The following is a 12,672-nucleotide window of genomic DNA, read 5'->3' as shown; positions in this document are numbered from 1 at the left end:
TTTAGTAGCCAATACATAATTTGTAATACCAGGGTAGCATCTTACATCATGTCCCCCCCCCTTCAAATTCACTATAAATATAATAACATAATCTATGGGATTATTTAGGATGCTCAACACAGGAGTTTATGAAATAAAGAATTTTAACAGCAGTGCAGAAAGTGTAGTTTCACACTAAAACAGAGGCACACAACTCAAGTCCTCCCAAAATCACATTCATGCTGGTTTTCATCATTCCCAAGACTGCAGTGTCCACAGCTGGTTTCCCAGGCTAAAAAGTAATAAGGGGAAAAAAATCAAACAAATATCAGGAATGACAACAAGCAGACAGTGGCCTTTGAGGGACAGTTGCGCATCCTCAACGCCAACATTTAATCATACAAGTGAAGAGAAACCAAAGAATGTAACATAAGTCAATGGCCGGAGAGCATCAACTTGGTGACACAAATGTCTCAGATCCCGATTGTGTTCTGACAATGCATACAGATCGACCTGACAAAGACTAATACTGCCATGGACTTCATGAACAAATTAAACTAAATTCAGCAATTGGTCTTTGGGAACAAACACAAAGAAACATTTACTCCATACCCCCAAACGACAATTTTAAAAGGCATGGAGTGTTGGTCTTGAAGTGATCCCTCACTTGGAAATGAATCTGCCCAAAGAGGACTGATGTAGCACCTGTTATGGTGAGGGAGAGGACATTGATCAGTTCAACAGAAGAATAAAAAGACTTCATGAAAATATAGTGAACTCTTCAGTGGAGTTGCATGGATTTTGGGGTAGGAGTAGAACCCAGAGAGGAATAACGTGCTTGGAGAGTTGAGTGGTAGAGTTCCTCTATCCAGCTGTAGAAATCTGACAAGCGTTGTGAGCAGGATGTATTCTGTCCAGAGTGGATTTGTTTCAGTCTTAGTTGTTGTGGCGCATTTTTTTCATTTAACCTCTGAATCTATGGCCTAGACCTGACTTGTTTTTCAAAGTGTATGCATACATATTCATGGAAGCCCACCCTCCCCAGCCATCCATCATGACTTACAAAGGTGACTTAAAGGGCAGGTGCATTCTGGAGAATCGGTTGTCTCTGGAGTAAAAAAATAAAAGGTGAGGCAGCTGGATGGTGCCCTATCAGAGCGTGCGTGGGTTGTACTCTGGCAGCTTCTTGAGCTTCTCTTGTTCCTGTGGAGTATCCTGTCTGGCGATGACCAGGCAGTGTGCGTATCCCATCACCACCTGCAACCACAAACACCCAAATGTTTCAGCCCAAAGAGTGAACATGCACCTAAATGTAGTTCCCATCTACAGAATACATAAGTGGGAATTCAAATTCATCACTGTTTTCATTCTCTGTTGCTGCTCCACACCTGTTCAGTGTAAACTCCATCCAGGGTCTTCACCTCCTGAGCAGTAGTGGAGGACTTGGCCTTGTTGTCTCCGTATCCCTGTAACAAAACCCATGTCATAACAGGTAGAAGCCAGAAGAGGTGCCAATTCAGCAGTCTTTCGAGCACACAAGTACATTTCTATAATGGTACAGCACTTTGGGTGCGAGAAGTCTGCTTTATAAATACACCAATTAAAACTGACCAGTTCCCCAAAGGTGGGGGAGGGTCCCCAGCTGATGGTGCTGTCGTCTGCAGCGATAACTATACTGCTTTTCCCGCACGCCAGACTGCGGACCTTCCAGCCACACAGGTCCTGCACGGACTTGGGGTACATGGTAGACTCCCGCGAGGTGTTGGTGACCCCCCAGAAAAACAGCCCTCCTGCACACAAAATGTTAATATTGTAGCTTCCTTATAAAAAAAACACCAGCAAAATTTGTCCACCTCTTTGGCGTAATGGCTACATTGTTTAGACTGACAGATGTAAGGTTCAAAATCAGTTGACATACCGCTTGAAAATCACTACAATATACTCAGTGTACAAAACATTAAGAACACCTTCCTAATATTGACTTGCACCACCTTTTGCCCTCAGAACTCAATTTTTTTTTCAATTTTATTTTATATAGCCCTTCGTACATCAGCTAATATCTCGAAGTGCTGTACAGACACCCAGCCTAAAACCCCAAACAGCTAGTAATGCAGGTGTAGAAGCACGGTGGCTAGGAAAAACTCCCTAGAAAGGCCAAAACCTAGGAAGAAACCTAGAGAGGAACCAGGCTATGAGGGGTGGCCAGTCCTCTTCTGGCTGTGCCGGGTGGAGATTATAACAGAACTATGCCAAGATGTTCAAAAATGTTCATAAGTGACAAGCATGGTCAAATAATAATCATGAATAATTTTCAGTTGGCTTTTCATAGCCGATCATCAAGAGTTGAAAAACAACAGGTCTGGGACAGGTGGCGGTTCCATAACCGCAGGCAGAACAGCTGAAACTGGAATAGCAGCAAGGCCAGGCGGACTGGGGACAGCAAGGAGTCACCACGGGCGGCAGTCCCGACGCATGGTCCTAGGGCCCAGGTCCTCCGAGAGAAAGAAAGAGAGAAGGAGAAAATTAGAGAGAGCCAAGATTTTCAAAATGTTCATAAATGACAAGCATGGTCAAATAATAATCAGGAATAAATCTCAGTTGGCTTTTCATAGCCGATCATTAAGAGTTGAAAACAGCAGGTCTGGGACAGGTAGGGGTTCCATAACCGCAGGCAGAACAGTTGAAACTGGAATAGCAGCAAGGCCAGGCGGACTGGGGACAGCAAGGAGTCACCACGGCCGGTAGTCCCGACGTATGGTCCTAGGGCTCAGGTCCTCCGAGAGAAAGAAAGAGAGAAGGAGAAAATTAGAGAGCGCCAAGATTTTCAAAATGTTCATAAATGACAAGCATGGTCAAATAATAATCAGGAATAAATCTCAGTTGGCTTTTCATAGCCGATCATTAAGAGTTGAAAACAGCAGGTCTGGGACAGGTAGGGGTTCCGTAACCGCAGGCAGAACAGTTGAAACTGGAATAGCAGCAAGGCCAGGCGGACTGGGGACAGCAAGGTGTCATCATGCCCGGTAGTCCTGACATATGGTCCTAGGGCTCAGAGAGAAAGAGAGAACGAAAGAATTAGAGAGAGCATACTTAAATTCACACAGGACACTGGATAAGACAGGAGAAGTACTCCAGGTAACCAACTGACCCTAGCCCCCCGACACATAAACTACTGCAGCATAAATACTGGAGGCTGAGACAGGAGCGGTCAGGAGACACTGTGGCCCCATCCGAAGAAACCCCCGGACAGGGCCAAACAGGAAGGATATAACCCCACCCACTTTGCCAAAGCACAGCCCCCGCACCACTAGAGGGAAATCCTCAACCACCAACATTACAATCCGGAGACAAGGCCGAGTATAACCCACAAAGGTCTCCACCACAGCACAAACCAAGGGGGGGCGCCAACCCAGACAGGAAGATCACGTCAGTAACTCAACCCACTCAAGTGACGCACCCCTCCTAGGGACGGCATGAAAGAGCACCAGCAAGCCAGTGACTCAGCCCCTGTAACAGGGTTAGAGGCAGAGAATCCCAGTGGAGAGAGGGGAACCGGCCTGGCAGAGACAGCAAGGGCGGTTCGTTGCTCCAGAGCCTTTCCGTTCACCTTCACACTCCTGGGCCAGACTACACTCAACCATATGACCTACTGAAGAGATAAGTCTTCAGTAAAGACTTAAAGGTTGAGACCGAGTCTGCGTCTCTCACATGGGTAGGCAGACTGTTCCATAAAAATGGAGATCTATAGGAGAAAGCCCTGCCTCCCGCTGTTTGCTTAGAAATTCTAGGGACAATTAGGAGGCCTGCGTCTTGTGACCGTAGCGTACGTATTGGTATGTACGGCAGGACCAACTCGGAAAGATAGGTAGGAGCAAGCCCATGTAACGCTTTATAGGTTAACAGTAAAACCTTGAAATCAGCCCTTGCCTTAACAGGAAGCCAGTGTAGGGAAGCTAGCACTGGAGTAATATGATCAAATTTCTTGGTTCTAGTCAGGATTCTAGCAGCCGTATTTAGCACTAACTGAAGTTTATTTAGTGCTTTATCCGGGTAGCCGGAAAGTAGAGCATTGCAGTAGTCTAACCTAGAAGTAACAAATGCATGGATTAATTTTTCTGCATCATTTTTGGACAGAAAATTTCTGATTTTTGCAATGTTACGTAGATGGAAAAAAGCTGTCCTTGAAACAGTCTTGATGTGTTCGTCAAAAGAGAGATCAGGGTCAAGAGTAACGCCGAGGTCCTTCACAGTTTTATTTGAGACGACTTTACAACCATCAAGATGAATTGTCAGATTTAACAGAAGATCTCTTTGTTTCTTGGGACCTAGAACAAGCATCTCTGTTTTGTCCGAGTTTAAAAGTAGAAAGTTGTCAGCCATCCACTTCCTTATGTCTGAAACACAGGCTTCTAGCGAGGGCAATTTTGGGGCTTCACCATGTTTCATTGAAATGTACAGCTGTGTGTCATCCGCATAGCAGTGAAAGTTAACATTATGTTTTCGAATAACATCCCCAAGAGGTAAAATATATAGTGAAAACAATAGTGGTCCTAAAACGGAACCTTGAGGAACACCGAAATGTACAGTTGATTTGTCAGAGGACAGACCATTCACAGAGACAAACTGATATCTTTCCGACAGGTAAGATCTAAACCAGGCCAGAACTTGTCCGTGTAGACCAATTTGGGTTTCCAGTCTCTCCAAAAGAATATGGTGATCGATGGTGTCAAAGGCAGCACTAAGGTCTAGTAGCACGAGGACAGATGCAGAGCCTCGGTCTGACGCCATTAAAAGGTCATTTACCACCTTCACAAGTGCAGTCTCAGTGCTATGATGGGGTCTAAAACCAGACTGAAGCATTTCGTATACATTGTTTGTCTTCAGAAAGGCAGTGAGTTGCTGTGCAACAGCTTTTTCTAAAATTTTTGAGAGGAATGGAAGATTCGATATAGGCCGATAGTTTTTTATATTTTCCGGGTCAAGGTTTGGCTTTTTCAAGAGAGGCTTTATCACTGCCACTTTTAGTGAGTCTGGTACACATCCGGTGGATAGAGAGCTGTTTATTATGTTCAACATAGGAGGGCCAAGCACAGGAAGCAGCTCCTTCAGCAGTTTAGTAGGAATAGGATCCAGTATGCAGCTTGAAGGTTTAGAGGCCATGATTATTTTCATCATTGTGTCAAGAGATATAGTACTAAAACACTTAAGTGTCTCTCCCGATCCCAGGCCCTCGCAGAGCTGTGCGGATCCAGGACAGCTAAGCCCTGGAGGAATACGCAGATTCAAAGAGGAGTCCGTAATTTGCTTTCTAATGGTCATGATCTTTTCCTCAAAGAAGTTCATGAATTTATTACTGCTGAAGTGAAAGCCATCCTCTCTTGGGGAATGCTGCTTTTTAGTTAGTTTCGCAACAGTATCAAAAATAAATTTTGGATTGTTCTTATTTTCCTCGATTAAGTTGGAAAAGTAGGATGATCGAGCAGCAGTGAGGGCTCTTCGGTACTGCACGGTACTGTCTTTCCAAGCTAGTCGGAAGACTTCCAGTTTGGTGTGGCGCCATTTCCGTTCCAATTTCCTGGAAGCTTGCTTCAAAGCTCGGGTATTTTCTGTATACCAGGGAGCTAGTTTCTTATGACAAATGTTTTTCGTTTTTAGGGGTGCAACTGCATCTAGGGTATTGCGCAAGGTTAAATTGAGTTCCTCAGTTAGGTGGTTAACTGATTTTTGTCCTCTGATGTCCTTGGGTAGGCAGAAGGAGTCTGGAAGGGCATCAAGGAATTTTTGTGTTGTCTGAGAATTTATAGCACGACTTTTGATGCTCCTTGGTTGGGGTCTGAGCAGATTATTTGTTGCGATTGCAAACGTAATAAAATGGTGGTCCGATAGTCCAGGATTATGTGGAAAAACATTAAGATCTACAACATTTATTCCATGGGACAAAACTAGGTCCAGAGTATGACTGTGGCAGTGAGTAGGTCCAGAGACATGTTGGACAAAACCCACTGAGTCGATGATGGCTCCGAAAGACTTTTGGAGTGGGTCTGTGGACTTCTCCATGTGAATATTAAAATCACCAAAAATTAGAATATGATCTGCTATGACTACAAGGTCTGATAGGAATTCAGGAAACTCAGAGAGGAACGCTGTATATGGCCCAGGAGGCCTGTAAACAGTAGCTATAAAAAGTGATTGAGTAGGCTGCATAGATTTCATGACTAGAAGCTCAAAAGACGAAAACGCCATTTTTTTTTTTGTAAATTGAAATTTGCTATCGTAAATGTTAGCAACACCTCCGCCTTTGCGGGATGCACGGGGGATATGGTCACTAGTGTAACCAGGAGGTGAGGCCTCATTTAACACAGTAAATTCATCAGGCTTAAGCCATGTTTCAGTCAGGCCAATCACATCAAGATTATGATCAGTGATTAGTTCATTGACTATGACTGCCTTTGAAGTGAGGGATCTAACATTAAGTAACCCTATTTTGAGATGTGAGGTATCACGATCTCTTTCAATAATGGCAGGAATGGAGGAGGTCTTTATCCTAATAAGATTGCTAAGGCGAACACCGCCATGTTTAGTTTTGCCCAACCTAGGTCGAGGCACAGACACAGTCTCAATGGGTATGGCTGAGCTGACTACACTGACTGTGCTATTGGCAGACTCCACTAAGCTGGCAGGTTGGCTAACAGCCTGCTGCCTGGCCTGCACCCTATTTCATTGTGGGGCTAGAGGAGTTAGAGCCCTATCTATGTTGGTAGATAAGATGAGAGCACCCCTCCAGCTAGGATGGAGTCCGTCACTCCTCAGCAGGTCAGGCTTGGTCCTGTTTGTGGGTGAGTCCCAGAAAGAGGGCCAATTATCTACAAATTCTATCTTTTGGGAGGGGCAGAAAACAGTTTTCAACCAGCGATTGAGTGCTGAGACTCTGCTGTAGAGCTCGTCACTCCCCCTAACTGGGAGGGGGCCAGAGACAATTACTCGATGCCGACACATCTTTCTAGCTGATTTACACGCTGAAGCTATGTTGCACTTGGTGACCTCTGACTGTTTCATCCTAACATCGTTGGTGCCGACGTGGATAACAATATCTCTATACTCTCTACACTCGCCAGATTTAGCTTTAGCCAGCACCATCTTTAGATTAGCCTTAACGTCGGTAGCCCTGCCCCCTGGTAAACAGTGTATGATCGCTGGGTGATTCGCTTTAAGTCTAATACTGCGGGTAATGGAGTCGCCAATGACTAGGGTTTTCAATTTGTCAGAGCTAATGGTGGGAGCCTTCGGCGTCTCAGACCCCGTAACGGGAGGAGTAGAGACAAGAGAAAACTCAGACTCAGACTCCGACTCGCTACATAATGGGGAGAACCGGTTGAAAGTTTCTGTCGGCTGAATGAGCGACACCGGTTGAGCATTCCAACAGCATTTCCCTCCAGAAGCCATGAGAAAGTTGTCCGGCTGCGGGGACTGTGCGGGGGGATTTATACTAACGTTACTATCTGTACTTACTGGTGGCACAGACGCTGTTTCTTCCTTTCCTACACTGAAATTACCCTTGCCTAACGATTGCGTCTGAAGCTGGGCTTGTAGCACAGCTATTCTCGCCGTAAGGCGATCGTTCTCCTGTATATTATGAGTACAGCGACTGCAATTAAAAGACATCATGTTAATGTTAGTACTTAGCTTCGGCTGTTGAAGGTGTTGACGAACCATGTCCAGATAAAGCGTCCGGAGTGAAAAAGTTGAATGAGGGAAGAAAGTTGCGATGGAAAAACTAAAAATATAAACGGTAATTAAAAACAAAACAAAAAAAACGTAAAGTTGTCAGCTAGCAAAGTAAAGTAAAGTTGGCAGCAAAACGCACAGCAACACTGTGCGCACAGCAACACGTCAGCAACACGCCTGTACCACGTTAGGTACAGGCGTCACCTGGCCGTCCTTACAGCAACCCTGTGGAACAGCCTCAGTTCGTTGGGGGCATGGACTCTACAAGGTGTTGAAAGCGTTCCACAGGGTTGCTGGCCCATGTTGACTCCAATGCTTCCCACAGTTGTGTCAAGTTGGCTAGATGTCCTTTGGGTAGTGGACCATTCTTGACACACACGAGAAACAGTTGAGCGTGAAAACCCCAGCAGCATTGCAGTTCTTGACACACTCAAACCGGTGCGCCTAGCACCTACTACCATACCCCGTTCAGCAGCACATTTTTGTCTTGCCCATTCACCCTCTGAAGAGCACACACACACAATCCACATGTCAATTGTCTCAAGGCTTAAAAATCCTTCTTTAACCAGACCTCCCCATCATCTACACTGATTAAAGTGGATTTAACAGGTGACATCAATAAGAGATCGCAGCTTTCACCTGGTCAGTCTGTCATGGAAAGAGACATGTTTTGTACAGAGTGTATATCAGGGAGAGCAACAGACTTGGGGAAGTAACAGTAGTATTCTTGGTTTATAGTGGTATAAATTGATAATAGGGGTGATAAATAAAATAATTCTAAAAAGATTTACTCATCAGTGCGACATTCAAGGGGTTAAGCATTGTGTCCCATACCCATCTCATTTATAGCGAAGGAGCACTGATAGCCAGTGTAGATTTGGGATGCCCCGCGCCCGGGGAAGTCAAAGAGCTTCACCAGTCTGGGCACCATCTCGTCCTTCTGCTCCGTGTGACCCAGCCGTCCATAACCACCAAAGCCCCAGGAAAACACCCGCTTCTGGGAGTCCAATATCAGCTGGAAACACACACCTCATGCTAACATCACTAATATACACCAACACTATTGCGAGACAACGCTTTATACCATTGCTTGATTTCTATTTCTAAAATGCACATTTCTGGCTCAAGGGGTATTTGTGACAGTAGGGATCAGAGCCCGTAATTATAAAGTGTCTCAGAGTAGGAGTGCTGATCTAGAATCAGGTCCCCCAAGTACATGTCATTTTATTCATTATGATCTAAAAAGGCCAAACTGATCGTTTTCCAAGACTGAATACAGGTCCTGGTCTTCCCTCCTCACCGTGTGATTGCCTCCGCAGGCGACGTCTCGGACCACCACGTTAGGTACAGGCGTCACCTGGCCGTCCTTACTCTTCTCGATGAAGATGGCCACGCGGCGTGCAATGGTCTCACAGTCAAACTCGATGCGCTGAGCGCGGGCAATGAACTTGCCATCAGAGTTGTGTCCTGTGACCCAAAACACAAGACAAAAATAAGTGCAACGCCAGTGTTTGATCTAGAATGATTTTTGAAGGGGTCATTGTGACTCTTTAAAATGTGTCATTAGAGAAACATTTTTACATTTTAAATCTGTCCAGTCCTGCTCTTTAGTTGTGTACATACCTAGCTGGCCATACTCTGGGCACCCGAACGAGTAGAGGTTTCCTTTGCAGTCCACCACCATGCTGAACTCTGCCCCACACGCCACCTTGACCAAGGGCTGCCCATTGTACTGGATCTGAGAGGGGAAAGGGAAAGCTTTGATAAGCACAGGCTCAGGATGTGGCCATATTAAACCTATAATAAATCAGCCACAATAATGAGGCAGATGAATAGGGAGGTTTATGTTGCTTACCAGGGCTGGACTGAGGACTGCATCTGTTTGGTTGCCCTGGCCCAGCTGGCCCAGTTTGTTCTCTCCAAACGAGTAGGCGGTGCCACCCTCTGTCAATGCCAGGGTGTGGTTACGTCCACAGGCTGCAGCCACCACCACTTCGTCTGCGAGGGCCTCAATCAGCTTTGGGGCCTCCAGGCGCTTGGTGTCCCCGTGACCCAGCTGACCCTTTTCATTTCGACCTGACAAAGAGAGAAAGAAGTCAATATTGATCCTTTCTCCTGGACTCAAACAAGCTACAATGATTACATCTATGAGACATATACATACAAGTATAAACTATGAGCTATTACAGTATAGCATTCCTACCCCAGCTCCAGAGCTTCCCCTCAGTGGTGATTAGGAGGCTGTGGGCAGCACAGGGCCCAGACACCACACTGCTGACCTGCACATCACTCAAGCTGCCGTAGCGGTGAGGACCCCACAAGTTCTGGCCTAGGTTCCTGAAGGCCACTGAGAGACCACACACACAGCACAATTTTAACGTAAAGTCGGTTGCATTTTTAAATGCACTTTAACGTTTGATTTGATAAGAAACAGGAACAGTTCAATACTGCAGTCAATTATGAGGATTGCTTCAAGATTGTCAGTAGAAAGACATGAAAAACTACTTTCAAAGTTGGTGACACAAGTGCTATTAAGGGACAACTGAGTGGAGTATTGCATACAGCAACGTACAGGACTGGGCAGGGTTATACCTTGTGCTTTTGGCACCTCTTTCCTTCCGATGAGATCCCAGTTGGTGGCTCCGAAAATGAGCAGTTGACCTTTGACTTTAGGTAAGTCAAGTTTCTATAGAAATGACAATACAGGGATCAGCTTCATCTTAACGTTTCTCCTGATGTTTTGTTCTAGCACTGCATAAGCACCCTTGATTTACAAGTGACTAATAACATGTTGTTACATTCTCCGTTCACATTAACCACAATTCTATATAGTCACATCACAAACCCCCTCCCTTGATTACCTGAACAATGTTCGACAACCTCATGCAGGTCAGGAGGACTTACTATTTTTTCCTTGATATCGTCCGCGACAGTGACTGGTTGAAGGCCTGACTTTGTAGCAGGCTTGCCAGGTTTCTTTGTGTTCTCCTGCTCTTCATAATCGTCAAACTCATCATCACTGCTGAACTCCCTTTCCTTCTTTTTGCCTCCTGCCCGCTTCCTCTTGATCCCACCATTCCCTGAGACTTCTGTTACCTTCTTGCGTGGCATGTTTGTCAAAATATCTATTAAAGTGGGGGTGAAAACACAGACATGCATTTGGATATCAATACAACCGAAACCAAACTATTATTGCTGACAACGCAATGCTCTTGAGAGGAAAGACATGTAAACAGTCAAAGGAAAACTAAGCGTAAATGGCTCGTCATTTACACGTTAAATTGAAGTCCAAGTACACACAAGTTAGAAAGCCACCTATTTTAGGCACGATTAACATAGCAACTCGCGCTAGTAATGAATTCTAGCACTCAGTTGTCCGCATTTCTTTGTCTTTGTGCTAACATAATCTGAGGCTACTACCTACTGAACAACAGACAACTATTAAACTACGGAAAAATAAGAAAATAGCCACACAGCGCACGGTTTCACTTGATAAAAAAATGAATTAGTTAGCTAGCTAATCTAGCTAGCCAGCTAACGTCACTAACTAAGGCCAGCTAGTGTAAGCTATCGATATCTAAACAAAGACACAAACCTTGAGTAACGTTAACTAACGTTAGCTAGCTAATACACAGATGAAAAACTTTCGCTTCTCCAACTAAAAGTTGCTAAACCTCTTGATTTCAGATTATTTTACTTCTAATTCGGTGACTAATTAACGTCTGCAGAAGGATTTCCTGATTCTCTAGTGTCTGTCCGTCTTCCTCGTTTTTTGATGGATTTTTTTGAACAAAAGAATCTGCAGTCTCCGGCTCAATGAAACCACGTGAGTACTGCCTACATTTATAATTAACTACAGTTGGATAATGCAAAAAGCCATAACTCTCCCTTATGTATACGTTACAGCTTGTGATAAAAGTTGTAACATATACACTGAGCCAAAATATAAATGCAACATGTAAAGTGTTGGTTCCATGTTTCATGAGCTGAAATAAAATATCCCAGAAATGTTCCATAGGCACAAACTTGTTTACATCCTTGTTAGTGAACATTTATCTTTTGCCAAAATAATAAATCCACCTGACAGGTGTGGCATATCAAGAAGCTGATTAAACAGCATGATCATTACATAGGTACACCTTGTGCTGGGGACAATAAAAGGCCACTCTAAAATGTGCTGTGTGTGCATGCTGTGTGCATGTATGTGCATAATGACTGCAAGAATGTCCACCAGAGCTGTTTCCAGAAAATTTTATGTTTATTTCTCTACCATAAGCCGCCTCCAACGTCACAGCCACAGACCATGTGTATGGCGTCGTGTGGGCGAGCGGTTTGCTTGTGTCAACGTTGTGAACAGAGTGCCCCATGGTGGTGGGGTTATGGTATGGGCAGGCATAAACTACGGACAACGAACACAATTGCATTTTATCGATGGCAATTTGAATGCACAGAGGTATCGTGACGAGATCCTGAGGCCCATTGTTGTGCCAGTCATACGTCGCCATCACCTCATGTTTCAGCATAATGCATGGCCCCATTTCGGAAGGATCTGTACACAATTACTGGAAACTGAAAATGTCCCACTTCTTCCATAGCCTGCATACTCACCAGACATCACCACCCATTGAGCAAGTTTGGGATGCTCTGGATCAACGTGTACGACAGCGTGTTCCAGTTCCCGCCAATATCCAGCAACTTGGCACAGACATTGAAGAGGAGTGGGACAACATTCCACAGCCCACAATCAACAGCCTGATCAACTCTATGCGAAGGAGATATGTAGCATGCACTGCATGCATGAGGAAAATGGTGGTCACACCAGATACTGACTGGTTTTCTGATCCACACCGCTAACTTTTTTTTAAGGTATCTGTGACCAACAGATGCATATCTGTGTTACCAGTCATGTGAAATCCATATATTAGGGCCTAATGAATTTATGAACTGTAACTCACTCAAATATTTTTA

The 12,672-nt window shown here is 44.8% G+C and overlaps 1 protein-coding gene across 5 annotated transcripts; it reads right to left on the bottom strand.

The window, feature by feature from the left end:
- Positions 1-335: 335 nt before the first annotated feature.
- Positions 336-11,514, bottom strand: LOC139557012 (protein RCC2 homolog). Of its 5 annotated transcripts, none has more exons than XR_011671317.1 (12): positions 11,300-11,514; positions 10,609-10,829; positions 10,297-10,390; positions 9,908-10,051; positions 9,560-9,780; positions 9,328-9,442; positions 9,005-9,171; positions 8,539-8,719; positions 1,591-1,769; positions 1,368-1,445; positions 1,043-1,236; positions 336-684 (listed from the first exon to the last, which is right to left on the bottom strand). XR_011671317.1 is itself a non-coding variant. In XM_071371305.1 (11 exons), the coding sequence occupies exons 2-11, from the start codon at positions 10,813-10,815 to the stop codon at positions 1,132-1,134; spliced, it is 1,491 nt and encodes a 496-aa protein (XP_071227406.1). In that variant the 5' UTR covers positions 10,816-10,829; positions 11,300-11,514; the 3' UTR covers positions 336-1,131. The 5 variants fall into 5 exon arrangements, 3 of the variants coding, with proteins under 3 accessions (XP_071227406.1, XP_071227403.1, XP_071227405.1); XR_011671316.1 differs by having other exon boundaries at positions 11,402-11,510; XM_071371305.1 differs by having other exon boundaries at positions 336-1,236.
- Positions 11,515-12,672: the final 1,158 nt, after the last annotated feature.

This window comes from Salvelinus alpinus, chromosome 28 (genome assembly GCF_045679555.1).
Source record: "Salvelinus alpinus chromosome 28, SLU_Salpinus.1, whole genome shotgun sequence".
NCBI classification, from domain to species: Eukaryota; Metazoa; Chordata; class Actinopteri; order Salmoniformes; family Salmonidae; genus Salvelinus; species Salvelinus alpinus.
This window is presented reverse-complemented; position numbering and strand designations above follow the sequence as displayed.